Raw genomic sequence first — 25583 nt, 5'->3', positions numbered from 1 at the left:
GTATTATACCAAAAGCATGACAAGGTCAATAAAGTAATCTCCTATGCGAGCAAAACTTTATCCTCTGTGGAGGAAAAATTCAACGATTGTGAGAAGGCACTCCTGGCAACGGTGTGGGCATTGAAGAATTACCGCCCGTTTATCCAGGGGGAACACATCATAGTGGAGACTCCACACCAGCCTCTGCAATATCTCCAAAGTGATAGAATCCGGGCCGGAAATGTGAGTAATTCCCGAATTACTTCCTGGATTCTGTCAATGCAAGGCTTTCCTGTGGAGGTCAGATATGGCCAAAACAAGAAGAGTCCCCTCGCGCAAGGTCTGGCTGACTTGCATGATTGTGCCAGAGAAAACTGTCTCGAGGACGAAAGTCTAAAAATCAAGGACAACATGGAGGCATACCTTAATTCCCCACACAAAGTCTTTGAAGAGGACAAGTGTGAGGGAATGCCCACTGTATATGTGGATGGATGCTCTTACCATGTTGACAACGACGGGGAGAAAGAACTGGTGGCTGGTGTAGGGAATGCATGGGTGAAGGAGTTCCCAGAACCCTCCGCTGGATACAAAATTGGTCCCCGAAGTAGTCAGGTGGCAGGATTGATGGCTGTGCATCAGGCCATCCTCACTGCTGTCCAGCATCAACTCCACGAACTGGTCATAATCACAGATTCGGATTATGTACGGAACGGGTTCGTGGAGCACCTGGTTAATTGGAAAACCAGAGGCATGTTATGTGCTAACAACAAACCCTTGAAACATGGGAAGTTGATCCAAAACATTGATGATCTGGTCACCTCGAATGAGATGACCATCTATTGGAAAAAGATCAAGGGTCATTCCAAAGTAGAGGGACCAGACAAAACTGGAAATGACTTAGCTGATCAGCTGGCCAAAACCGGGGCCATCCAAGGGGATCTAATTGAGATTGAGTCCCTGTTGGCTGAAATCCAGGTCACTGCTATCACTAGGTCCCAGACAAATGCTCACAACGACCTTTCAATTGCACAATGGAGTAAGGAGACCCCTGATGCTGATTTGATTGCCGCTCAGAAGGGGGATCCAATAATTGGTAAATTTTACCAGCACATTGAGGACCCTGAGAACTTTCCCCTGACGGATACCGATTACATTGGGAAAGAGGACCTAAGAGTGTTGATGAAATGTCCAAAAATGTTCCGGATCCAAGACGGTTTGTTGGTAAGGAAATCCAAAGCTGGCCACGATCAGTGGGTGGTTCCTACCTCCTTCCGAAGCCTGATGTTAAGTCACGCCCATGATGCGACCACCGCCGGTCATAGGGGGTTTCACACAACATTGGAAATCTTAAGAGAGGTTGCATACTGGCCACACATGGGGCAGGACCTCGACCAACACTTGAAGGGGTGTCTTGTGTGTGCACAATTTCAGCCATCATCCCTCACGCACCGTGCGCCTCTCCAAAAGAGGGGGATGACACTGCCATGGTCAGATTTACAAATCGACTTTGTAGGCCCCGTGATTCGCTCTGCTAGGGGGAATAAGTACATGTTGACTGTGGCATGCTTGTTTACCAAGTGGGTGGAATGTCTCCCAGCCCCAAATTGCAAGGCAGAAACTGCAGCTGCCCTGATGATTAACCACATCTTTTCCCGATTTGGTCTACCTCAAAGGATTGAGTCAGACAGAGGTAGCCACTTCACCAGTGAAGTAATGACAAGGATGTGGGAGATACTGGGGGTCAAAAGGAAGTTGCATATTGCTTATAGACCAGCTTCTTCTGGGGCAGTAGAGAGATATAACCGGACAATTGTGAGCATATTAAAGAAGTTTGTGGCAGATTCTGGGCCAAGTTTGGATATCCGATTACCTCTGGTCCTAATGGCCATCAGATCTACCCCTTCATCTGCAACCAAAATGTCACCATTTGAGTTGATGACTGGGCGCAAGATGATGCTTCCGCAGCATTTGCTCTATAGGACCCAAGAGCAGACACTGATAAATGCCTCCACAACTCATGAGTATGTGGAGAATTTAAGGAAACACCTTCAACATGCTTTTGCTTACGCTCAGCGGAATCTAGAAAGATCGGCTGATAGCATGAAGACCCATTATGACCTGAAAACTTCCAGGAAGGAATATCAGGTGGGGGACCAGGTCTATCTATACAACTTCCAAAGAAACCAGGCAAAACAGCGGAAATTTTTGCCTACGTGGAAGGGACCCTTTGAGATCATCGACAAGATCTCCCCTGTGGCCTACAAAATCCACATCCCCAAAGGCGGTTTGGCAGAGGGGGAAGACAAGTGGGTCCACATTAACCAATTGAAATGTTGCCATCCCAGGCACACTCTGCAACAACTGGAGGAATCCTCTGGAATCCTAGCGGGTACTGTCTCAGACTAATTCAGTTCCAACCATAAAACATACCACATCTAGTCTCTAAAATATTGTGATTTGCATGAAACTGTCTCTTAGTTATACTGTTTTTTTTTCAAAATAAGAATGTAATGTTTCGTTATGATGAAATACATATGCTGCCCCACTATCTCAACAGTGGTGGAAAACGTCTATGAGTAGGTATTGCCGCTCTTCCTTTGTCGTCCTAGGAGAAAGAAAAGCTGGAGACGGGCCAAGGAGGACGATCTGGAGACCGGGAGCAGAGACGCAACGGGCCCGGGGCACCGCCCAATCTTCCCATCAGGACCATCGAGGAGAACCGATCGATCCGACCGGATGGAGAAAAAGATGCTGAACTGTGCCATCTATTGGAAGAAGATGAGGAAACATCCCAGGTCTTGCGAGTCCCATTAGTGAAATAGAATGGCCATCGCAAGAGGGGGGCTTGTGGGATGTATTTACCCATGCATCCGAGCCCTACCTCAAAACTGTGCAGTACTGACATGGAAAACATCATGATGGCCAGAGCTTCCCAGAAAATGCACAGGGAAATGCATGAAGAATAGGCTGCCACTCATTTTTGTCGATGTTATGGGCACAGAAGGACACTGCCTAAAACCACCATTGGACTACCCACACAGTAGTCTGAAACCATTGGGAGTGGCAATGCTGATTGCCAAAAGCAAACCCATAACTGTTGGGAATTCATTTTTTTTTCTTAAATCCCAAAAAGGGGTGCAGTACCAGTACTCACCAATATCCAAAAGCCGGCGTTTTAAACAACACCAGATTTTACTTTTTTGTAGAAAACTGAATAAATGAACCCAAAACATGCCAAAGAAAGACTTACTGAGAGGTGGATCCAATGTAAAGTTATATTCTGTAGTGACTTGAAGGTTTATAACAAGACTGGCTGAGCTGTGGATTTCAGCAGTTTAAGTAAATTTGGACTGAAAGACACTAAAAATCTAAATGTTTAAAAGAAATGAGTGACCTACTTTGAGTGTCACATAGGTTTCAATTGTTTAAATGTCATAGTTTTAAACTTAGAATCAGCATTCTAGCTGCATATGTACACATTGTCTTGACTTAAACTGGGTAACAAAAAGTGACATTTTATCTGAAACCTGGCTTAAGGAACTGAATTCTGCCTGGCAACTACCCCCCATCAGGAGTGAAACTTGAGTCACAGCTGTGTTCCCAGGCCTAACTGCCTTTTGCTGACCACACTAAGGATATGCCATCTCTCTGATAATTGAATTAAGGGGAGCCCCCACAGAATACAGGAGCTCTGAACAAAGCCCTGTCCTGGCTCAGGCAAAGGTTTTATTACGGGGGCTGTAAAAGTAGCTTCCTCCTGAAGCAAAGGGGAGGAGCACTGCCTGTGAGAGCAAGCTGGCTTGGCAGAACTGGAAAAACCAGAAATTCAACCTTGTGCTGGGGGGAAACCACACCCCTTTGGGGCCAGAACCTAACTCTACAAAGATGAATAACTCATAGAGCGGACATGTGAAAATTTTATAAATGATACCATAATTCTTGTGATTTTTCTGCCCACATTTTAAGAGGTTTTTAGAACCGGTGGTATGTTCAGGGGAGTTTTAGCGGAAAAGAGGATATTACTCAAAATGTGTGCATGTGAAAAATCTGACACTTCATCAACTAATGTCCATACTCCTTGCGCACATGTGTGTACATTTGGGGTAATGTCCGGTATTGCAAACCAGTTAAAAAGTGCAAAATATTGCCATTTCTGAATGCAAGCTCCCAGGAAGAGCAGAGTTTGAACAGGGGATACCTCCTGTGATATGTGAGGGGTGCATATGATTTTAAAACAATATGTACCTCTGCAAATATGTATTTGGTTCAAATCTAGATTTGTGTGTAAGTTGACAGGAGGAGTGGACTTTCTGCAGGCTGTAAAATGACATCACTCTGACACAACTTAGCTCCCCCAATCAGGGGAGAAATGAAAGCTTGGCCAATGATAAGTGGAGAGGGGTAGGGTCTAGTGATGCTGCACACACACCCATAAAAAAAACACATAAAAGCAGACAGACAGGACAGATAGGGACCTTCAAATCCATTTGCAGCTGGAAGCTCTGCCGGGAAAATCCATACTTTACCTCCATCAACCTTCAGAGACCCAGACCAGACCAGCAGAGTAGAGCTGACCTGTTAGCAGAACCAGAGAGAGCTGACCCAGATCACTGTGAAGTGCAGAGACCAGAGTCCAGTCCAAAACCTGACCAGATCCGTGGCAAGGCATATTTCTAAATATATTGTGAGTACATAGCAGAACTGTGCAGAACCAATCTCTTAGTTAAAATAATATAATTCAATCCTATTTTAATCTAAGTAGAACTGTCTCCTAACTGTCACCTGTCATTTGTAAAGCTGTCACTTGTCATTTTCTAGTTGCAAGCTGCACTTGTCTTTTTGAACTTTAAAATTTCAAATCTGAAAAACGACCTTTATTTAATCGCTCATATCTCCGCAACCGTATGTGCTAGAGACTTGCAGTAACTTTCATCTGGAAGCTGAGATCCTAGGCTTTACGATATTGCTAGCCCTTGTAGTTCATCTGTAATCGCGCCCGGCGCATTCGCAAATTTTGCCGCGATTTGCAAGTTTCTCCACATGTAAAAATCTGCTGCTGCTTGCCTTCCATTTGCCAAAAATTCGTTTAAGCTGCTAGTTAATCCTAGATCATTGCTAGTGTGAGCCTGGACTAATATTAACTAGATACCACTCACCCTGAACCTCTAGAGGGAATTAAAAGCATTTTAACATATTTTTCACTTCATAACCAGCACATATAAAAGCATTTTGGGCCTGTGTTTAAAACTCCGATCTGTACTCTAAGCTTGCTGGGGTGAACTGAATTACATTTGAATTGCATTTCTGAGAACTGTGTGCTTCCTTCCATTTCCTTGCGTTGCATAAAAGGGGGGGGGGGTGAATTGTCCAAGAAAGTGATTACATTGTCTTTTGCTGAAATCCTATCAAGTTATTTTCTGTACTGCATTTCATTCCACATTGCATCCATTGGAACCCATAAAAGTATTGTTGCTATCTTATCCATCCTATAACCACTCATCATTGATTATAAAGAAGTGTGCTAGTGCCAGATTCTCTGTTGTTAATCTTTATCATATCAGATTAAGTGTGCTATTCAATTATTAATTTATTATAAAGCGTGATATAATATATATTGTTTAAATTATCAAATAAACCTTTAAATTGCAAAACAGAACTACTTCTTGGCTCAGTGGGGTCAGGAGGATTCCAAGAGAGGGGTGTTATATAGGGGTAGTCATCCAGAACGCATGAACTGGACATAAAGATATATCAATAAGGGTTTTCATTCAGTATTATAGACTAGGCGTTGACTTAGCTGTAGTGTTGAATTGAATCCTCTTACATACCCCAGTCGTTAATTCGTCACACTGGCCTACACTGCGGCTCAGGGTCAGAAATCATTGTCTCAGTGCTGGCTGGCGGGTCTGAAGCCCTGGTCGAGGCATCTCGGATGATGTTAGTGACTGCGGAGCGACAACAGACAGCGGTGCAGTCGTTGCAGCTTGAGGGACTGGACTTGCTTGAAAATGTTTGTTAAGGCGGTTACTGGTTGATGCTGGTCGATGCACTCCTCCTAGCTTCTTCACTGGTCTTGTGTTGTGCTTTAAGGTGGATGACCCTAAGCTGAGGAGAGTGTTGCAGGCAATGACCTTGTCCTTGGTTTGGTTCAAAGACTCTCTGGCACTTCCCACCTTGGAAGCTTGCTTGCAGAGCCTAGCAGGGCATGCTGTGTGCTGGCTGGGTACTAGTTCTGGAGCTGCTGAAGGGTCCTCTGGATTCAGTGTATCCATCTGTTACCTGGGAGTTGTTTAGGGGAGGGATCTTGCTTCCCTCTTTCAAAATTCTGGCCTTCCTTCACTGGCGGAAGCTGTAAGGCAGACTGTTCCTTCAGCCAGGGTCCAAATTAGTTGTTCTGGTTACTCCAGACAAAGTCTTCAGATGATTTGCCAAAAGAGGGGCTTGACACTCTTTTAAAGTCAAATGGGCCCCAGTGATTGGTGTAGGCTAAGACTACCTTAATAAGCCAATCATGTGTCCCACCAACAATCTCCTGTATGTGTGAGGTCATAACCAGAGTGCTTTGCAACAGAAAAGGTAAAGGGTTGGAAAATACTAAGTCTGACTCATCTTGCTGTCTGTTGTGGATCAAGGGGTCTCTCTGGTTAATTGATCTCTCTGTAGTTGCTAATTAAAGCTGGTCTCCCCTAAAGCTGGGGTGGGACAATACTTTTGGGCTTCACAAAATGACATACTCGTCCCTTCTGAATGGGGTGCACCCGCAGGGATGACTACTGTAAATACAGTCTGAGACATCACAGGACACTGGCCTTGATACTGAGAGGCGGGAGCTGGACATCCGGTTGACACAGAGCATATCAAAGGTTGCTGGGGTTTTCCTCCCTTTTGTCAGTCCTGCGATCAGGCCTCCTGTGGGCCTGCTCGAATTAACTCAGATTTGTATGCAAAGCTACCACCCCCAGCTAACAAAAAACAGGGCAGTTTCATGGAGGCTTTGTTAGTTAATTAGGCTGGCCATGGCAGGAGGAAAGTTTTGCCCTTCCCCTTCTGAGATGTCTTGATGTACTCCTGGCGGTCATATCCCAACTAAATATGACAGGGTGAATATGTAGGCCTGTAGGCTGTATCCATCCAGAGTACACAGGTCTATGTGTATGTTGTGTGGTGAGCATAGGTAAATGTGTGCGTATTAGCCCCACACATTTTCCAGAGGTTGATCTGCCATCATTCAATTTCATTTAAAATTTCAGAAAAAAACACAGGCGAGTTCACACCCACAGTGTGGATAGTCAAATTCCTCACAATGGCCACGCCACTTCTTTGATCTCTTTGTGAAGGGAGATACAGCCCTCCACCAGAGACAGACACCCACCAGGCAACTGTCCTGGGCCCAGGCATCAAAGTATCACACCCATTCAAAGGGAGTAGCCTCACGCTAGGGTGCTGCATTTCTAAAGGCCTTTGATCTGGGTGAGAAAGGAAGGGGTCAGGGTTAGAGTAGCCAGTAGGGCTCTGTTCAATGGAAGGAGACTTACACCATTTTGGTTATCTATGTCTCTCACTCTCCTTCCTGTCCCCTCCACTTCCTCTAGAGCAAAGCACTTTGGGTGTGATATTAGTAGGGAAAAGTCCACGGCTTTCAATAACAGACATTTGACCATTAAGACTGGCTAACTTTTGTCAGATTACCTGTGGATTTTTACCTTTAAAAGAAGGGGTCTCCCACCACTTCTTTGATTCACTCTGGAACACCACTTGAGAAGTATTCACTGGACCTCTTTTGGGAGAGTTATACTTTCCCAAGCCCTCAACCATTGAGGTGAAGAAGGTGCGGCCCAAGGTAGAGGACAATTTTTCCCTCTATCCACTCTGAGGGCACATTGGGGGTGTGACATTTTGCTGTGGACAAGGACCAGCAATTCTGCATCAGAATGACTGGGAGAGCAGAACCTGAGAGGACTCAGTCTGCCCTCGAGCCCCTGAATTGGCTCTCAAAACACCTGGAAGACCAGATTTGCTAATGCTCCCTGTTCCACTGCCTCAAAACAGGTTGGGTGGCCATTGAAGTGAATTTGCTGCCAGTGATGCTGAGGGATCCTGCTAGAGCTACTTTCTGGCACTTCTCCGAACCTTTGAACAAGTGATTGGACACTGAGCACCTCAATGCTGCATTGTGTCCTCACTGAGCCCTTCACATGCTAGACTCAAATCAACCGCTTGCCGCCAGGACCCAACTCGAACCACTGGTGAGTGACTTGGTGACTCGGGCCAGGGGTTATACCACAAATGAATGTGACTCACCCCTCGACCTGCCACTTTGCTGATCCGCAATTTCAAGCAACAGGATTATCATTTCGACAACCACCACTCGTAGACTCGAACCTTCGGAGCATCGTTCATCGACCCTTCCCAGTGTTTACAACCCAACATGACTCTGCCTAACCTTAAAGAGATCCTGGGAAGTGCCCAGATCTGCATCTCCTAAAGTCATTTTCTAACTGCACAGAGTTACCACATTTGAACCTGCTCGCCACCCTCTTGCTGCTTGGACCCTCATGATCCACCGTGCCAGAACTGAACTTGATCTGCTCGAATCACTGCTCAAAGCATCCCCATGTGGGCCCTAGAGACTGGTTAGGTCACTTTTGCACCTTTTTTCAAACAATGACATATCCTGTTTGTGGTTAATAAGTTGCCTATCACCCATGTATTCATACTACATTCTTCTATCTGTTACATCTTCTCTGTCTTTCCACAAGGTGTGGTTTGTACAGTGTTTTATAGATAGTTCTATTGCAAACCGTGCATTTGATTGAAGTATATATATTTTTATAGAACCTTCACTGGACATTCCCTCTATTTTGGACTGTATTGCTGTGTTGTTTGGGTCACTGCTGGATCACAATCACACCCTTCTAAAGAGCATAGCCTTCCCTCACCCCACGTTACCCCAGAAGAAAAAACTGTGCCCATGTTTCCTTTATTATTGCGTTGGCTCTTGGTTTGTAGAACTGTGACGGCTGAGTGGGATGCCCGCGTATTCATGGAATTGTTTGCGCAAAGTAACCGTATTCACAAGTCGCGGCCGGAATGCTCCTGACATGCCCACACGTAAAGCATGAACAGCCAGATCAGCTACCTTTCCGCACTCACCCAGGTGCAAATACATGCACCCTTCAAACAGTTTGTGGGGTCCCACACAAGCAGGCCTGCATCCGTGGGACCTGCGCAGGGTCCCCCGAAACTGTTCCCGGCACCCGACAACATGCATATGAAAAATCGTAACTCGGTATGAACTCTGAAAATGTCTGTGTGAACCCCAGTAAACCGCTCCTGCACCCCGCTACACTGTGTACACGACCCACTTAATCGGACATGCATACCCACTTTCACTCTGTGAATCCTATAAGCAAGTGTACTTACGCCTGCCTTCGTGTGGCAGATAGTATGAAGGACTTGCGTGGCCATTTCCCAGTTTAGAGGCTGTGTGATCGAATCCATGTACACGTCTCGTGCCGCGCAATTGTTGCGTGCAAAGGAGTGCCTGCAGACCATCCCTCAGAAAGCCCACTTTTTAGCAAGTACTTCCCCATTTTTGTTGTTCTGCCCCCTTCCCAGCCGTCTGCGCAAACCATGCCCACGCTCTGCATGGAGTCTTGTGCACGGACCTCGTCGGCTCGCAGAGACATGCCAAAGCCAGCGCAAACTCAACGCAAATCCAGAAAAGGTACTGTGCATTCGATTCCATGAATCGATGAATGCGGAGTTGCGCACAGTTTGTCGTGCAAGTAACCTTTTTTCCATGAAAATGATTCCATGAACCGGGCCCTATGGTTCTTGCTCTGGGGCAATGTTTGCCCTAATGCTAATGCCTTGTATGTCAAATTTCTGCTATAGACCCCAGAAATGAATAACGTTATGAATATGTGTAGAAATATTTAAGTATGTTTAAACGTCTTGTTCATGAGTGTCTGCGCGTTTGTGTCTAGGCGTAAAGCCACATGATTGCGTGGACACACTTAACCTACTTATAAACGAAATTAAGTGACATCAAGCGCAGTCCTGATTACCGGACTTCTTATGCTTGATGATGTCCAGAAAATCCAGGGATGACTGATGCTTTCCCCATGTCAAAATCGGATTTTTGCATTTTCCTAATCCCCGGGTACAATCAGTGTTTGTGTCCGTGTGATCCAGTCAGCCCCACGTATCCCGCCTGCACAGATGTCTGGAGCTCCAGTCATCACTGTACAACCTCGACGACGGGACGGGGGCATGCTATTCCCGCGCTCGCAGGGACCGTGGCAGACCTGGAGCCTCGCTTAGCAGCGGATGCCCGTCCAGTGACCCGGCTCTGATCCTGCAGGTCTGGGGAGAGAAGCGGCCCGCCGGTGCCGGAGAGCGCAGCGCGCCTTGCTCTGTGGGCTGGGGAAAAGATTGACTGACACAGTCCAAGCATCCTGGAGAGATTGCAAGGAATGCCCGGGATCAGCGTGTTCATCTTCTTTTCAATGGTTTGGAAAGTGCTCGGGGAACTTCCGTTCATCGCAGAAAACAATGCAGCCATGATGGTGAACTGGTGAGCCTCTATCCCACTATCCTTTCACTCCAATCACTAGTTCGTGTGATCACCCCGGCCACAGTGGGCGGATTCCAGAAAAAGAGTGTAGAGCACATATCGCTGTGTTATCTGTAGCCTTCAGTGATGTCAATGTCTGATTAGGGCAGCTCCAAACATAACTTTGGATGGAATCCTAGTAGGAAACATTGGGAAAACAAGGTCTGCTTTTTCGTGGATTGTTCTGCATTTCTTTATAATATCATGTATTTACTATTTTTTTTAGAATAGCGTTTTTGGGCTTTTTCAATTCCATGTAAACTCTTGGAATTGAAGTTGCACATATAGCTCTTAGCTGCCTGTATGCTTTATCGATTTGAATGAAGAATGTATGGGGCTTATATAAGTTTATCTTTCATACGGGCTGTCTCTTAAGCCATCCACCCATCCATCTGTCTATCGTTATTTACATCCATGTCTCCATCATCTATCTATCTACATTTAATCCATGTATCCATATGTCTATCGATCTATCATTATTTATATACATGTATCCATCATCTATTTCCCATTTAATCCATATATCCATGTACCTACCTATCTATCTATCTATCTATCTATCTATCTATCTATCTATCCATCTATCCATCTATCATTATTTATATCCATGTATCAATCATCTATCTACCATGTAATCCATATGTCCATGTATCTATCCATCTATCATTATTTATATCCATCATCTATCTACCATTTAATTCATATATCCATATATCTATCATCTATCAGTATTTATATCCACGTATCCATCATCTATCTACCATTCATTCTACCCATCTATAGGTGCACTTCTTTCTCTCTGTCTCTAGTGATAGATGTAGCTATCTCTCCATCTCGCTCTATGTGCCAGTCTCCTGTCTCCCCATCTGTTTTCCATTCTGTCTATATGCCTCTTGTTGCATCCATCTACCTACCTATCTATTGACTTGTGACTCTTGGGGCCTGATTCACAGAGCGTGTTCCAAAGGGGTTGTACCGTTATAAACTGCTTGTGTGAATCGTGAGGCCGTGCTTTTATTGTGTGCTCTCTCTCTTTATGGGCTCGCCTTTCCTCTGGAAACCTCCTCCCCTTTGACACAGACGGGAGTATGGCTAAAAATAACTCTCCGCCCCGTATTAGCTGCCTAACGCCTCTTAACTCGCCATCCCCGGGCTCCTCATTTAGCCTGGCCCATTATAGCTGCCAAGCTGCCCGACACCTTTTCAGAGCGTTAAAGCATTAAACAGAAAATCCCCTCATGTCATCACGGGGGTTTCCTGCTAGTGACTGGAGGGCGTTATCCATTCATAACTGCAACGCCCTGCTCCGCGTGTTTAGCTGTTTCCCTGGATAAGCACATTCGGGGCCTGAAATCTTTGCTGGCATGGGCGCATTGTTGCGAATTGCAGATCCGTGTGAAGCAGAATGACGGACCCATTGTTTTTGTGAGTATTGTTTCTGATTCCTCGCCAGCTCTATCCGAGAGAGCACCTCCAAGCAAGAGGGTTGCATAAGCGGCCAAATCCAGGCTGATCCCGAGCACGTGACTGCATGCTTCCTTCAGCCCCTCCGTCCCCCAGCGACTGCTCAATGAGCGCAGCGCTGCACTCGGGGTGGGGGGGGGAAACAAAATCTCTGAAAGTATGATAAGCACATGGCCAGGCTGGATTACAGCTCCCTTTCTGAGTAATTCCTCCACATCTGGACCCTGCACTTCCTGCGCGGCGCGGTGCCGCGCAGCTGGACGCGTTCAGTTAGAGGGAGAAGAAAGTTATCCGATGCGTAATCAAGCTGTGGATTCTGGGAACCCGAGCTCTAACCCCACCTTCACCGCTTGACCGACCTCTCATTCTGCAGTCGCATGCTCTACACAGTGGGGCATATTCTCATAAACTAGGGAGCAAAGATGGCAACTGTGGATACATACGCCCAGTGCTTTAAGTGGGCCGGGGCCTGTCGGGGGGTCTTCAAAAAATGAGGCTGAGCCAGTGCCCTGCCGGGGCCTCCCGGTCCCACCACTTCACGGCGGGTCATTGTTCTGCCTCGACTGCGGCCGCGACGGGAGATGAGCCCAACGTCATTAAGTCAGGCAGCTGTGACTGACAGAAGTGCAGGGTAGTCACAGCTTCGCTCAAACTAGGTTGCGGGAAGCTGTGCCTGGCTGGCACTTGTGTTAGTCACAACTCAGGAAACCCACAGTGTCCCCACCATTTACACCCTTTTGGCTCAACTCCCTGTTGTGCCTTTTACAGCGTAAGGATGAGAGAAAGAATTCTGTTTCAGCTATGTACTGCAACATGCACAACAGGAGTGGAGACAAAAGGGTGTTAATGTGTGACCCATTAACTCCAAGGCAGAGACATTAGCTTCTGAAAGCCTTCACTTCATGGAAAGCTGTCATTGAAATACCTGCCAGGCAGACCAATAGTGCCTCAAAGGGCGGCACAGTATTGTCAAACATTTACTGATTGGGATTTGAAAACAGCTGATAAAACACGAGGAATCCGACACTTAAGACACTTCTGATGTTTTACTGAAGGTTTCTAAAATTCAACCAGCAAAGTGAAACATTATAGTAGTGATACCATATCTCACAAGTGTAAAGTGTGAGCATTATACTCTATAAATTACCTCTATAGAACATTATGGAAACACAACTTGAGGTCCTGATGTTATTGCAGACCGTATTTGAAGAACACATCCTTTCAACCACAAGCACAACCCCAGACATGCTTCATCCTTGCTTGAATAAGGTCTCGTATTACCTTGGTGGATGGAAAGCTCTTAATTAATCATAGCCACTGGCAATTCCTCGGAATACCTTCCACTCCAGAATTTTAAATCAATCAGGACCATTGCTCAAGGGTACCAACAAAAAACGCAAATCAGTCTTTGTCCTGCTACTGCCAGGAGTTATCCATCATAAATGCAAATTCATGCCCCACTCTGCAAGAGAATACAAGGAACCCCCAACATATTTGGACTGTGTGGGGCCCCGTCAGTGAAGGGCAGCTCTGGTCAGTATGCAAAAAGAGCAGGGATCCCTGTTTGGCCCACTTAAGGGGACTCACTAAATGAGCAACACCAAAAAGTGTTGGATGGTAAGATGCCTTGGGTGGCACGGCTATCCTTATATGTGGCCCTTAGCTGGCGGTGCCCAGAGCTCCTGGCTGTGCTTCACTCATGACAACCAATGAGGCTCACGCATATCTGGAGTGGCTTATTGCCTCCATAGGACAGAGGTAGCAGAGGCTCAGGATTGTCTGGCTGTTCTACTGTTGGGACCTAACTAGATTTGTTTAGGTTTTTGACTTTCTGTAATAAAAAAAAAACAGTCTGAAAAACTGGTTATGATTAATCAGAAACTCAACCTGTCCCATTTCAGGTATGAAATGATGAGCCACTACTGGATTCTATGATTCCTTAACTTTGCATTCTGGTTCTTGTAATTTCTCCATTCACAAGAGGGGACTCACAAAATAATCTCACATGGAGCAGAAGCTACTATACGCTGTGGGGCTAGGCTACACTGCTATATACTGAAGCATTATATCGCACTTTGTCACTATTTACTACACCAGGACTTTAAATGCTGCAGATAAGACACAGTGCAATTAAATGATTTTCCCAGGACCACACGTTTTGGTTGTACCAGCAGTGTTGCAGTATGCACTTAGTTATGTATGCGCTTAGTTATGTAGACGAGACCAACCCTGTTCATTTTTACATGCACTTCTTTAAGCCACGCTTTCCGTTCAGGCCACGCCCATTAGGCAAGCCACACCCCCAAATGAGCGCCCCCCCACAATTTCTTACCCTACTTAAAGCACTGCATACACCAAAACTCCCCCTTTGGCGGGGTTTGTACTAACGAATAACTGAGACTTTTTTTTTGGCGATGGCAATAAAAAAGGCATTGGATTTTATTGCATGTTACATTAGTAAATTGAACACATGTTTGTAAAAAGTCTCATCTCTGTTGGGGACATGCGCCAGGTGTTGTCCTCCTGGCCCATGCTGCCATCTTCTTCCCACGACTGAGACAATGTGCGTTGTCCTATCCTTATCCTGTTGTATGTTTCTTGTCCTCCTTCTTCCTTAGGGCTGGGTGGGATTTGGGTGAAGAAAATCAGTCTCGTGCGTTCACGGGATGACTTGGTTGCATTCCGCTGATCAATCAGGAGAGCAGCTCCAGCTGACCCTCCTTATATTTGGAAAGTATGACCTGAGGCCATTCAAATGACTGTAGGCTTGGGCACTAGCGCTAGCCGTCCGGTGCCCGTGGTCATCCACACATATGTGTAATTTGTTGTAGGGAACTTTTTTGGGTAAATCACTCTTAGACCTCCGCGACTTGAGATCTATACACCAAATTCGGTGGTGTCGCAATGGTGTGTGCAGAAAAACCGGAGACAAAGAGTTCCCCCACTCCGATTGTAAAAAAGACTCGGGGACTGCACACATCTCTTAATTGCGCCACAATTGAATTTCACAGTTTTGGACACTTGGTCGTAAAATAGAAAAAAAAATTTTTTATTTGTTGATGGCCCTTATTGATTACACGTGTTTCGGCACACTCCTCTTAGGAACCCGACGCGTGATGCAGTAAAATTGAAATTGTAAGAAATCGTTTGGAGTCTGATGGGACTCAGCCATCTATCACGTTATTTGTAGCTGTTAAATCAGTGGATGGTAAATAGACATTGCCCTGATCTGAGGAAGGCACTAGGAGTGTGCCGAAACACGTGTAATCAATAAGGGCCATCAACAAATAAAACATTTTTTTTTCTATTTTACGACCAAGTGTCCAAAACTGTGAAATTCAATTGTGGCGCAATTAAGAGATGTGTGCAGTCCCCGAGTCTTATCCACACATATGTGTTATATGTCTTGCATTTCGTTCTTCGATTTTTTGTTCCTTCCTTCCTCCCTACTGTCTGTCCTTTTGTTGGCTGTTATTACACCAGCTCTGTGTTTTCACTCTCCCTCGCTGTTCTCTGGTGTGAAAACTGTTTTCCTGTCTCTGCAGGTGTTCCCTTGCTCTCTGGGTATCTGCCTGTAGGCGTCCCTTATGGATCGCAAAATGGAGAAAAAAGGGGTTAGGAGGGTGGCTTCCTTCCCCTTGCTGCTTAAAATGATTGTACATGAACTGGTTTTTCCCCTTTGTCCCAGTTCAATCACCTGTGCCTCAGGTATGTCTTTTGGGGGTCGCCAGGAGTCGCAGTAGCGACCCCTGAGGTCTCCTTTGCTACCCCTGTGGTCTCCCTTGCTACCCCTGGAAAAAAGCTCTTTTTTAAAAAACTTTTTTGTAACTTTTTTTTATAATGTAAGCTGCTGGGCTGTGGCCAGTGTCATATTGCTCTTTATTATTGGAGTGGCAGATTATCTTGTGAAACAGGTGCATCACTTTGAGCAGTGATGCTAAATAACAAAGAATAGGAATAACAAATAATTTGCCTTTCTGGAATTCTATCCAATAATTGCTAGACCAATAAAGTTTTATTTCAGGCACACTTCAGGTGGTGAGTCACTGATTTAGCCTGTTCTTAAGCACCTCAACTCAGCCTTTCACCCTTCTGAGGTCGATAAATGAGTACCAACACAGGTTGGGTGATATTGTATGTATATTTGATCTATATAAAGCACTTAAGCCTAAGTGCTATATAATATCTCATTATCATTTGGCCTTGGACATCTGCTTGGATTCACAGTAATTTGGTAATTATGGTCCTATACACACTGATATTAACGATACATATGGTGATCCATTCTTGTATGAAATGTATAACACATTATAGTGATATTGCAATATATTCTGTGCAGTGTTCATAGGAACAATATGTGATGTCCCTTCCTGTTTTGTCAAGGGATGAAAGGTTGTGTTCCATCGCTTCCCACGATGTTACTTCGAGGTGGGGGGGTCAAATGACATCACTTGCTGTGGGAAGGTCATGTGATGTCACTTCCGCTACCTCTGGCATTTTGGTGAAATGACGTCCCTGCCGTGCCTTTCAGCGACATTGGGTTCCCCATTCAGCTTCACTGGGGCAAAGATGTGCATGTGCCATCACACATCTCATTGCGCTGCACATAGTCACAAATAAAACAAAGGACAATGCCTGGTGCGCAAGAGTGCACAAACTGTTTCATAGAAGATGCACAACAAAGTGGACATTTAGGGCCCGATTCATGGAATTATTTGTGCAGAAAATAGGGAACTTGCATGCAAAACTGCATGAGTAATCCCGTTCCTCGATTCGATTCGATTCTTTGATTCGATTCATGGAATCAAATGCAAAGGATTTTTCTTGGACTTGCGTAGATTTTGCGGCTGCCCGGCATGCCCCTGCAAGTGGGCGAGTTCCTTGCGTAAGACTCCACACAAAGTATGGGCGTGGCTTGCGCAAAAGGCTGGGAAGGGGGCCGAACAGAGAAAATGGGGAAGAACATGCAACAAAGTGGACGTTACGTGGGACCAGCCGCAGGCAGTCCATCGCATGCCCACACATGCGCAAAACAACAGGTATTCATGGATCCACCCATGCAGCCTCTCAGCAGGGAAATGGCCATACAAAGCCCTCACAACATCCGGCAGGCGTAGAGGCACTTGAGCATAGGATTCACTATGCACATGTGGGATTTCATGTTGGATTTGTGGGTGCGTGTATGCAGCTGGGGTTCTGATCTAAATTAGGGGTGAGCATACGCAGTGTTGCGGTTTGCAAGAACAGATTATGGGTGTTTGTACGGAGAATTTTTCGAGTTTCAGCCGAGTTATGAAAAATCCTATGTATGTAGTTGGGGTGCAGTTGACAGTTGTCGGGGACCTTGCGCAGGGTCGTCGAGGTGCAGGACTGCTTGCGGGAGACCCCAGGTACTGTTTACAGGGTGCATGTATGCATGCCCGCGGAGCACTTAGAAGCAGCTGTATCTGGCTGTTTTGCATTTGCGTGGGGGCGTATCGGCGGCGTTCTGACCGTGACTTGCGTACATGGTTAATTTGCATGAACAATTCCATGATTACGTAGAATGCACAGGAAAATATCAGTGCACTGGCTCGCGCAGAGTCGGTCTCGGCACACATATTTTGCGAGATGAATGCACACTTTTCCATGAATTGGGCCCTTAGTGCGCATCTGATGAGATGCCCGTGTTTCTTGCGCATCTGTCAGATCAACATTTTTAATGTGCAAATGTGAGTACCACTTTGCGTCTAAAAATGTGCATCTTATCAGAGTTCCCAAAAATGAGTGCATCTATCCTAACAAACAAAAGAAAAGTATTTCAGAAAATGTATTACATGTTCATTCTCTTTTTGTCTTGCATTAAGAATAAATCTGATAAGACAATAATGCATATTGTTTAACTACAAATGGGATAAAATCTGTCATTGTGAATGCTAGACAGCCACATTGAAAGTGTTCTCCTTCCTAAGGTGCTCTGCTTGTTTTGAGCGTAAATATGGGAAGATATTGAACCGCTGAAATTAATGTGGGATGTGCGTTAGCATCATGCATTGCTGGAACACCTCTCAGGAAGCTGGCATGTTATGTAACCTAACTGGCCAGTGGCCTGATCAAGTGGCAAGCATCTATCAGAGTATGAACCGGCCGCAAGCGTGTGTGCTACATCATGGCCATGACATATGTAGCTGTCTAGTGAAGCTCCATAATCTTTGGCATTTGCACTCATGATTATGTAGCCTGGATTGGACATGATTAGTACATGCAAGGAACGCCAGTGTCTCCTCTTCCTGTGCAAGTTTTCTTTGGACGCAGGGGTATGAGGTCCACATCAATGACAACAGAAGTGCACAGAAGAACACTGCTATGTTTTAAAATGCCCTCACTGTTCCTGCCATGGCACATGTATAATGAGACGTGCCTATATATGGCTTTACAGATCCGAGGATCACACTGAGGACTTTCAGTAGGGCCTGCGAGGATTATGATGTCACCAGTGTGCTGTTACTGTCAGTTTACACATGACGATTCTTCTCCTATTTGTCATTTCCCCCTCCTTATCAGTAAAGCAGAATGCTGCCTACTGGATTGCCAAATTCTGGGAATGTGTACCTGTCTTGCTATGCTGGAATATTATACTGTGCTATTGGTTGTGATTGGGGTGTGTGCTTCTTTAGTTAGACAAATCCGTTGCACTGTTTATTTTCTGGGCCTTTTGCTCCACACTGTGAAAGGAGCCTATATTGAGGGTCTTTTATGGAGCAAATACGGTGGTCGGGTTTTGTGAATCCGAATTTGAGTGCATCTTTGCCCACTTTCTGTACTCTTCATGCTTTGCATGCTTCATTTGGTGCACCTGCATGCTTCCCAACCACTTTGCACATCTTCTGTGCACATTTTGCACATCTTTTATAAACTGGTGCATCTCTAAGATGTGCAGTGCTGTGAATGAGGTGCAACTATTTTTGAGAATCTGTCTGAACATGCTATTTCCACGCCCCTCCCATACTACCTCCCGCCTCGGCTCATCACCACTTTTAACCTGCCACTACTGCAGCTCCTACCCCTTGACATCAAGAACACAGCCACGCACCATGCCTTCAAGACTGCTCTCAAAAAGCACCTCCACTCCAGGGTAGGGCAACCAGCGCCCTAAAGAGGCACCATACACCCCCATCACCAGCCTCAGCCCCCAATGGCACTTACATGTAAATGACTGAAAATAATGTATACAATGCGCTGTCAATCTTCTATGTCCCCAGTCCATATTTGAATGCGCATATGCCATCTCCACAGGAGATACTCAATGAGCCAACTGAAATGGTGTCCTCTTTTTTGTTTATGGGCTCGTAGGGGGAGGACTCACTAACATGAGAAACAAGGGGGTTAACCCAACGAGCTACCTTTCGATGTAGGCACTAGAGGCTGGGGAACTTGGTCGGAACCAAGGTCAGTTTAAACACACATCTTTTTTAACACGGGTAAAAAGATGGAGAGGTCGGATTTACAAAAATATAACAAAGTTTATTTCTTAACACATCATAAAAAATAATTGTTTTGACCCGATGGATGTGACACAATCAATATGGGGATTTCTTTCTAAATCAGATATGAATTGTATTGATTAAAGTCAACCATTAGCACTAACACCACTCTAGCTGCAGTGTATTTTGTGATACACTTTTAGAATTAAAAGGTTACTATTGGCATACAACCAGCTATTGTCTTGTGAAAATCTGTGTTAAATAATTTTGTTCTACGTTGTTTTTATGTACAAATGTGAGCATCGCGTGGAAACAATTATTTCTTATGATGTGTTAAGAAATAAACTTTGATATATTTTTGTATATCCGACCTCTCCATCTTTTTACATGTGTTAAAAAAGATGTGTGTTTAAACCGACTTTGTTTCCGACCAAGTTCCCCAGCCTCTAGTGCCTACATCGAAAGGTAGCTCGTTGGGTTAACCCCCTTCTTCCATCTCCACTGCGTGGACACAGACTGCTCTCGGATCCCTATCAGTTATTGAAAAGCACCCAGAAGTGACACCCCGCAGCCACTTGTTTTGCTTAGGTACACCGTCTCTGATCGAAGCATTGGTTTTTCTCCCAAATGAAAACGAAATCCGAAATATGAATATGGAGATGGGATCCAGAGCAAACCACGCTTTCACCCAGCGTTGGAGTTTCCATAATAGAGGGGGGAGGGCGGTACCCATAACAATCGACCATGCATATCTCATTAGTAGCACACGAATGCATGTCTCCCCCTTTTGAACATTCAAACACATCAGAGTTGTTATGTCCGTATTGCAGGTGCGCATGCGCTAGCCTCGTTGTGGTGGCGCATGCGCGTAATAAATAAAGACTCTAGCAAATAGCCACTGCCAGTGCAACTAGCAGGGAAGAAATGCATGTGGTGCAAATATATAAAACCACATTGTCAGTTGCCATGATCACCCTGGGGTACTAATTTCTTCAACCTACAATGTATGTAAGTCAGTGTCACAGGGTCAGGTTTGGTGGCTATGGGCCTCATTCCGACCCTGGCGTTAACCAAGGCGCTATTAGCGCCTTGGTTGACGCCGTTATCTTTCCGACTCCGCCATGGTGAATGGCGGAATTACCGCCCCATTCCAAGGTTGGCGGGGTCGGTAATTCCCCATTCACCATGGGCCCTTCCCCATTCCCATTTTTGCCCCATAGGGCTCAATGGGAATGGGGAAGGTGCTAATTACGGCACCGTAAATTACGGTGCCGTAATTAGCTCCAAGGTCCCTTTGCGGGTTGGTTTTTTAACGCCTGCAAAAAGCAGGTGTTAAGTTCGAACCCGCAAAGGGAACTCAGAATAGGGCGGTAAGGGTTTAACGGCAGCGGTCTCGTTACCATTGACCATTAACCCTTACCGCCCGACTCGGAATGAGGCCCTATGACTTGCAAATCAGTAGCTGAGTGCTCAACCCACACAGCTATCTTACTGGGAAAAAAAAACGATTACACAAATGCACTCATAGAAGTATTTTCAAAAGCCTAGAGATTTATAAATAATAAACAAATACACAAATAAATAAAACTATAATATAAGCTTCAGCGTCATATATTATATGTCTGAATAATTTGTTTGGGGCTTTCTTCAAAGAACTGCAAGCAGTGCTTGAGTGCCAAGCAGCTGACATAGACACTTTTTATTGTGGCATGGCAGTGCTTAGTTAAACAAAAACAAAAAAAGAATTGTCCAAGCTTGGCATTGCAAATGTGGAGGGTAATATAATGTTCCGTTAGTGGAGCCCAACTGGACAAAACACATGTACCATCTTTGTTTGCAAAGCCAGACCTATTGGCTTCGCAAATGTGTCCTACTGGGGATTTACTCTTGAATACCAAACAGCTGACATAGGCCCGCTTCTTTGTTACAAGCCGCTGCTTAATTAAAAACAAAAAAACAAGCATTGGCAAAGCTCGGCTTTGTAAATGTGGAGGGTAATTATTATTTCTGTAAGCAGAGCACCAAAGGACACACAAAGTATACTCCGTACCTTTGCAAAGCCAGACCTATTGGCATGAGCACCTATAGCTTTGCCCCTGAAGGCAATTCCCAATGCTTCTGCTTCATAATTTCCGCCACAGTGCCTGGCACCTGTGATGCGTGTTCCAGAAATCGGCCATGTCTCATTTACATACTGACGAATCCCTGCTGTTTGAATTATACATGGCTGCTTTCGTCCTACTCTGTGTTCACATAAAATGGGGGGTAGATGGTTGAGTACATGGACACTGTTGTGAGAAAACCACGGTGCACCTAAAGGTGACATTTATTTGAAATAGTGCCATATATACCAATGTTTTCTTAGAAAAGCATGTTTAGTACAAAACACTGATGAAAAATATCACACGGATTCATAGCAAAAGTGATGCTATGACCTGCTCATTCAGAGGCTTTGCAATAATGAATGAAACCAATTGCACTAAAGATGCACACATACTTTTTCTGCTGGACCAAAAGTACATGCAAGCCTTCCCTTCAGTGGTGGGCCAGGTGGTCGGGTGGGTATTATGCCCTGATAATCATTTTTTAAAAAGCACAGAAAATAGTGTCATTTTGAGGTGTACTTTTTAAAAAATGTTTTGGCTCCATGTTTTTACTTTAACATTTGTATTTTGTTATATTTGAAAAAGATTCTGAGAAAAATGTGCTATTTCAGAGAAACATCAAGTAAACATTTTCTAAAATAGATCATAGAACACTAGCCACCTACAGTCGAAATAAATAAATGCTATTGATATCACCCCCCCAAGCTTAGACCTTGCTCCAGGCAAGTAGCTATTCACAAGTTCACAATCTGTTTGCCAATGTTAAGAACGCAGGAATGCTCTGGCTGGAAGGTGCCATGGGACATTGTTAGTTACAGACCTTAGTGAGAACTGGGGCAGATTAAGAGACAAGAACCTGCCACTGCCCAGTGTGCAAGCACCACAGTCTTGAGCCATCCCACAAACAAAACCTCTCTCAGGGCCAGCGCCTAGGACGCATTTCTCAGAAGGGCCGTTGGTCATTTTGGGTGAAACTGAGGAGCAACCTCTGGGTGCTCAAATGGGAATGGGGAATGGTATTTTCAATGGGGATTTACCGGTCCCGCAAAGGTCCAGCTAGACCGGTAAGGCCCCATTGAATGAGGGCGGACTCGGTACCTTTATTGGAGGCAGCCATGGCGCTATTAGCTCCATGGCTACCTACAATCTCGGAATGCGGCCCATGGTCTCAGAACAAACACACACAAGTGACATGTTCAGGCATATCCTGCCTTTGCTAGATGGAGATCATGAAAGCACTGATTTATATGAAATTTAATGGCTCAGTGAAATTGACTAGGTGCACCCCTGAGCATCCGTTGGCTATGGAGTGTCGTATCAAGCTGTAAAAAGTAGTGTCTAAACCAATGGGTAACCAAAAAACCACAAATGACAAATCTGGTGTCTTGTTTGCATACATTTATAATAATACCATTTTTATTAAACACAACTCAATTTTTCCAGTCATAAAATGATCACGTTACACACAATTTAGTAAAAAATTACAAATAAAACACATGTAAAAAAAATACAAGGGACACACATATGTGGGTCAACTTTCTCTAGTATATGCGCCAACTCTGTGTGATTCTACACACTGGGGCTCTTTCTCTTATTTTCTGAGGTTTTAGTATTTCCTCCAATACTCTGTGAAACCGACCTTGTACAAGTTTCTGTCCATAAACCACAGATAAATATTTTCAGGGGTGAATATTTTCTTGTGTTTGTAATGGTAAATGATCTTCTCTACTTTCACTTCTTTTCTTCAAAGAGTTTTCTATGGCACAGTACCCTTACGGGCTGGGGATGTTTTTCTCCACAGCCTACTTTGCACCGCAATTAGTTGTGGAAGGAGATTTCCTTTTCTTTGGGAATATCTACCCAACTTCTTCTATTCTGAAAGAGTCAACAATGTCCTCTTCCAACTGTTTGCACTATGACAAAATATGTGGTACGAAATTGTTCCAATTAGCCTATACGTTAGGAATTGAAAACACGTTGCAATATTCTAAGGATCGGGGTCAGGGGGAGGATGAAAATGCTTCCATTCCTTGAGTTTCCTGTATGTTGCCAGGAGTGGAAGTTCCAATTATGGTGTTTTCCTATTCAGATCAGTCCTTCTGTTCACCATAAGCAGCTAATTGACCAACGCCTCCCTACATTCTGCTGCAAGTCCTTTGGCAGAGAGATAATGTTCGCTTCATCCAGACTTCAAAATGAATGGCAAGACCTAAAGTCTTCTTCAAGCCAGTTCTGCCCAAGCCTGTGCTGTTCATTGTACTGTGTGTGGCCTTCTTACAGTGTTACAGTATTTGAGACCTCCCCTGCCAGCTGATCTGGTTCTGGGCAAGAGAAGAAGTGAGGGAGAAAGAATTGTACATTACAATTAAGAGAAACAATTGTTGTGTAATTGTTGACCCAACAAAATAAATGTCTGAGAAATGGTGGCCCTGATTGTTCTGTATGCACTCTGATTCCGTTTTTTTTCAATGGAATGCATTCCATGTACATAATGGACACTGCCCCTTTAGACCTTGCAAACTGTCCTCTGTATGTGATGCTTTGACTGAATCATACATGTGGGGGACTTTTCACTCGTCCTAAAAGACACTCAAAGGTCAAATAATCCAAAGACTTATGGCCCGATTCATGGAATTACTTGCGCGGAAAATAGGGCAATTGCACGCTCATCAAGCCATGGAATCGCGTGCGCAGTACTTTTCCAGAAATGTGCGCAGGCTCAGCACGTCTCTGCGAGCTGTCGAGCGCCTTGCACGAGACACCACCCAGAGCATGTGTAAGGCCTGTGCAGATGGTAGAGTAGGGGCGGAACACAGAAAATGGGAAGAACATTAAAAAAGAGGGTGTTACGAGGAAAGGCCTGCAGGCAATCTCTTGCACGCCTAGAATTGCGCTGAACAACAAGTAGACATGGAACCACAAGCACATCCTCTTGATATAGTAATCGCCACGCAAATCACCCGAACTCTACGCCACCTGAAGGCAGGCCTAAGTACACTTGAGCGTTGGAATCGCAGCTGGGAGGTAGGTTTGCATGTCAGATATAGGGCTGCATGTATACAAACAGGGTTCCGATCTGACTTAGGGGTGCGTGCTCGCATTTTAGCGGGGTGCAGGTACGGTTTACGGGGGTTCACACGCAGATTTCTCAAGTGATTACCGAGTTACATTTTTTCACATGCATGTTGTCGGGGTGCTGGCAACAGTTACGGGGGACTCTGCGTAGGTTCCGCGAGATGCAGGCCTGCTTGCAGGGGACCCCACGCACTGTTTGGAAGGTGAGTGTATTTGCACCTGGTGTAGCGACCAAAAGTAGCTGTTCTGGCTGCTTATGCTTTGCATGTGGGCCTGTCGGGGGCATTCCAGGCAAGACTTGCAAATACGGTTACTTTGTACAGTAAATGCCATGAATGCGCCAGGCATGCATTTTTTATTCTGGCCACAGGAACGCGTAGTGTCCATCTCGGTGTGCGGCCCTTGTGGGATTTCTGCACACATTTCCATGAATGGTGCCCTTATCCTTCATTTTAAAATGTATGATTGTATTGAATAAGAAAGATGCACTTACATTATTGTTTGTCTGAACCTTATTTTGCAATCTAACTGACATTAATTTTTATAACACTTTAAACCTCCTTTTCATTTAACAAGTGGTCTGTCTATTGTCCGTTTCTTAATGCAGTGTCCAAAATGCTTACTATTTACGTTGAAATTACTTCAGGTTACATCAAGCTGAAATAACATTTTCCATTACACAAATGAGCAATGTTGAATGCTCATTCCACTAAATGCACCAAACAATACTCACACAGGAGGCAGACAAATCTGTTAAAAGGTGTCACGTGATGCCCCAAGTATGCAAGAATATCTATTAAGAATGGCTTTCGGATGTATTAGCATTGTGATTGCAAAATGAATGCGGTTTGAGCCGTATTAGGGAATCTCCATGAAAGC

General features: G+C 44.9%; 2 protein-coding genes across 7 annotated transcripts in view; one reads left to right on the top strand and one right to left on the bottom strand.

Moving 5' to 3' along the window:
• GABRA5 (gamma-aminobutyric acid type A receptor subunit alpha5) overlaps positions 1-25583 on the bottom strand; it is an 857372-nt gene that overhangs the window by 383943 nt on the left and 447846 nt on the right. The window lies entirely within an intron of this gene.
• GABRB3 (gamma-aminobutyric acid type A receptor subunit beta3) overlaps positions 10172-25583 on the top strand; it is a 1350469-nt gene continuing 1335057 nt past the window's right edge. The window contains exon 1 of the mRNA XM_069636590.1: positions 10172-10558. Within this exon, the coding sequence (XP_069492691.1) occupies positions 10458-10558 (101 nt within the window). The 5' untranslated portion in view covers positions 10172-10457. The remainder of the gene's footprint in view (positions 10559-25583) is intronic.

Source organism: Ambystoma mexicanum, chromosome 7p, assembly GCF_040938575.1.
Source record: "Ambystoma mexicanum isolate Mex_15411 chromosome 7p, UKY_AmexF1_1, whole genome shotgun sequence".
Lineage (NCBI taxonomy): Eukaryota > Metazoa > Chordata > Amphibia > Caudata > Ambystomatidae > Ambystoma > Ambystoma mexicanum.
This window is presented reverse-complemented; position numbering and strand designations above follow the sequence as displayed.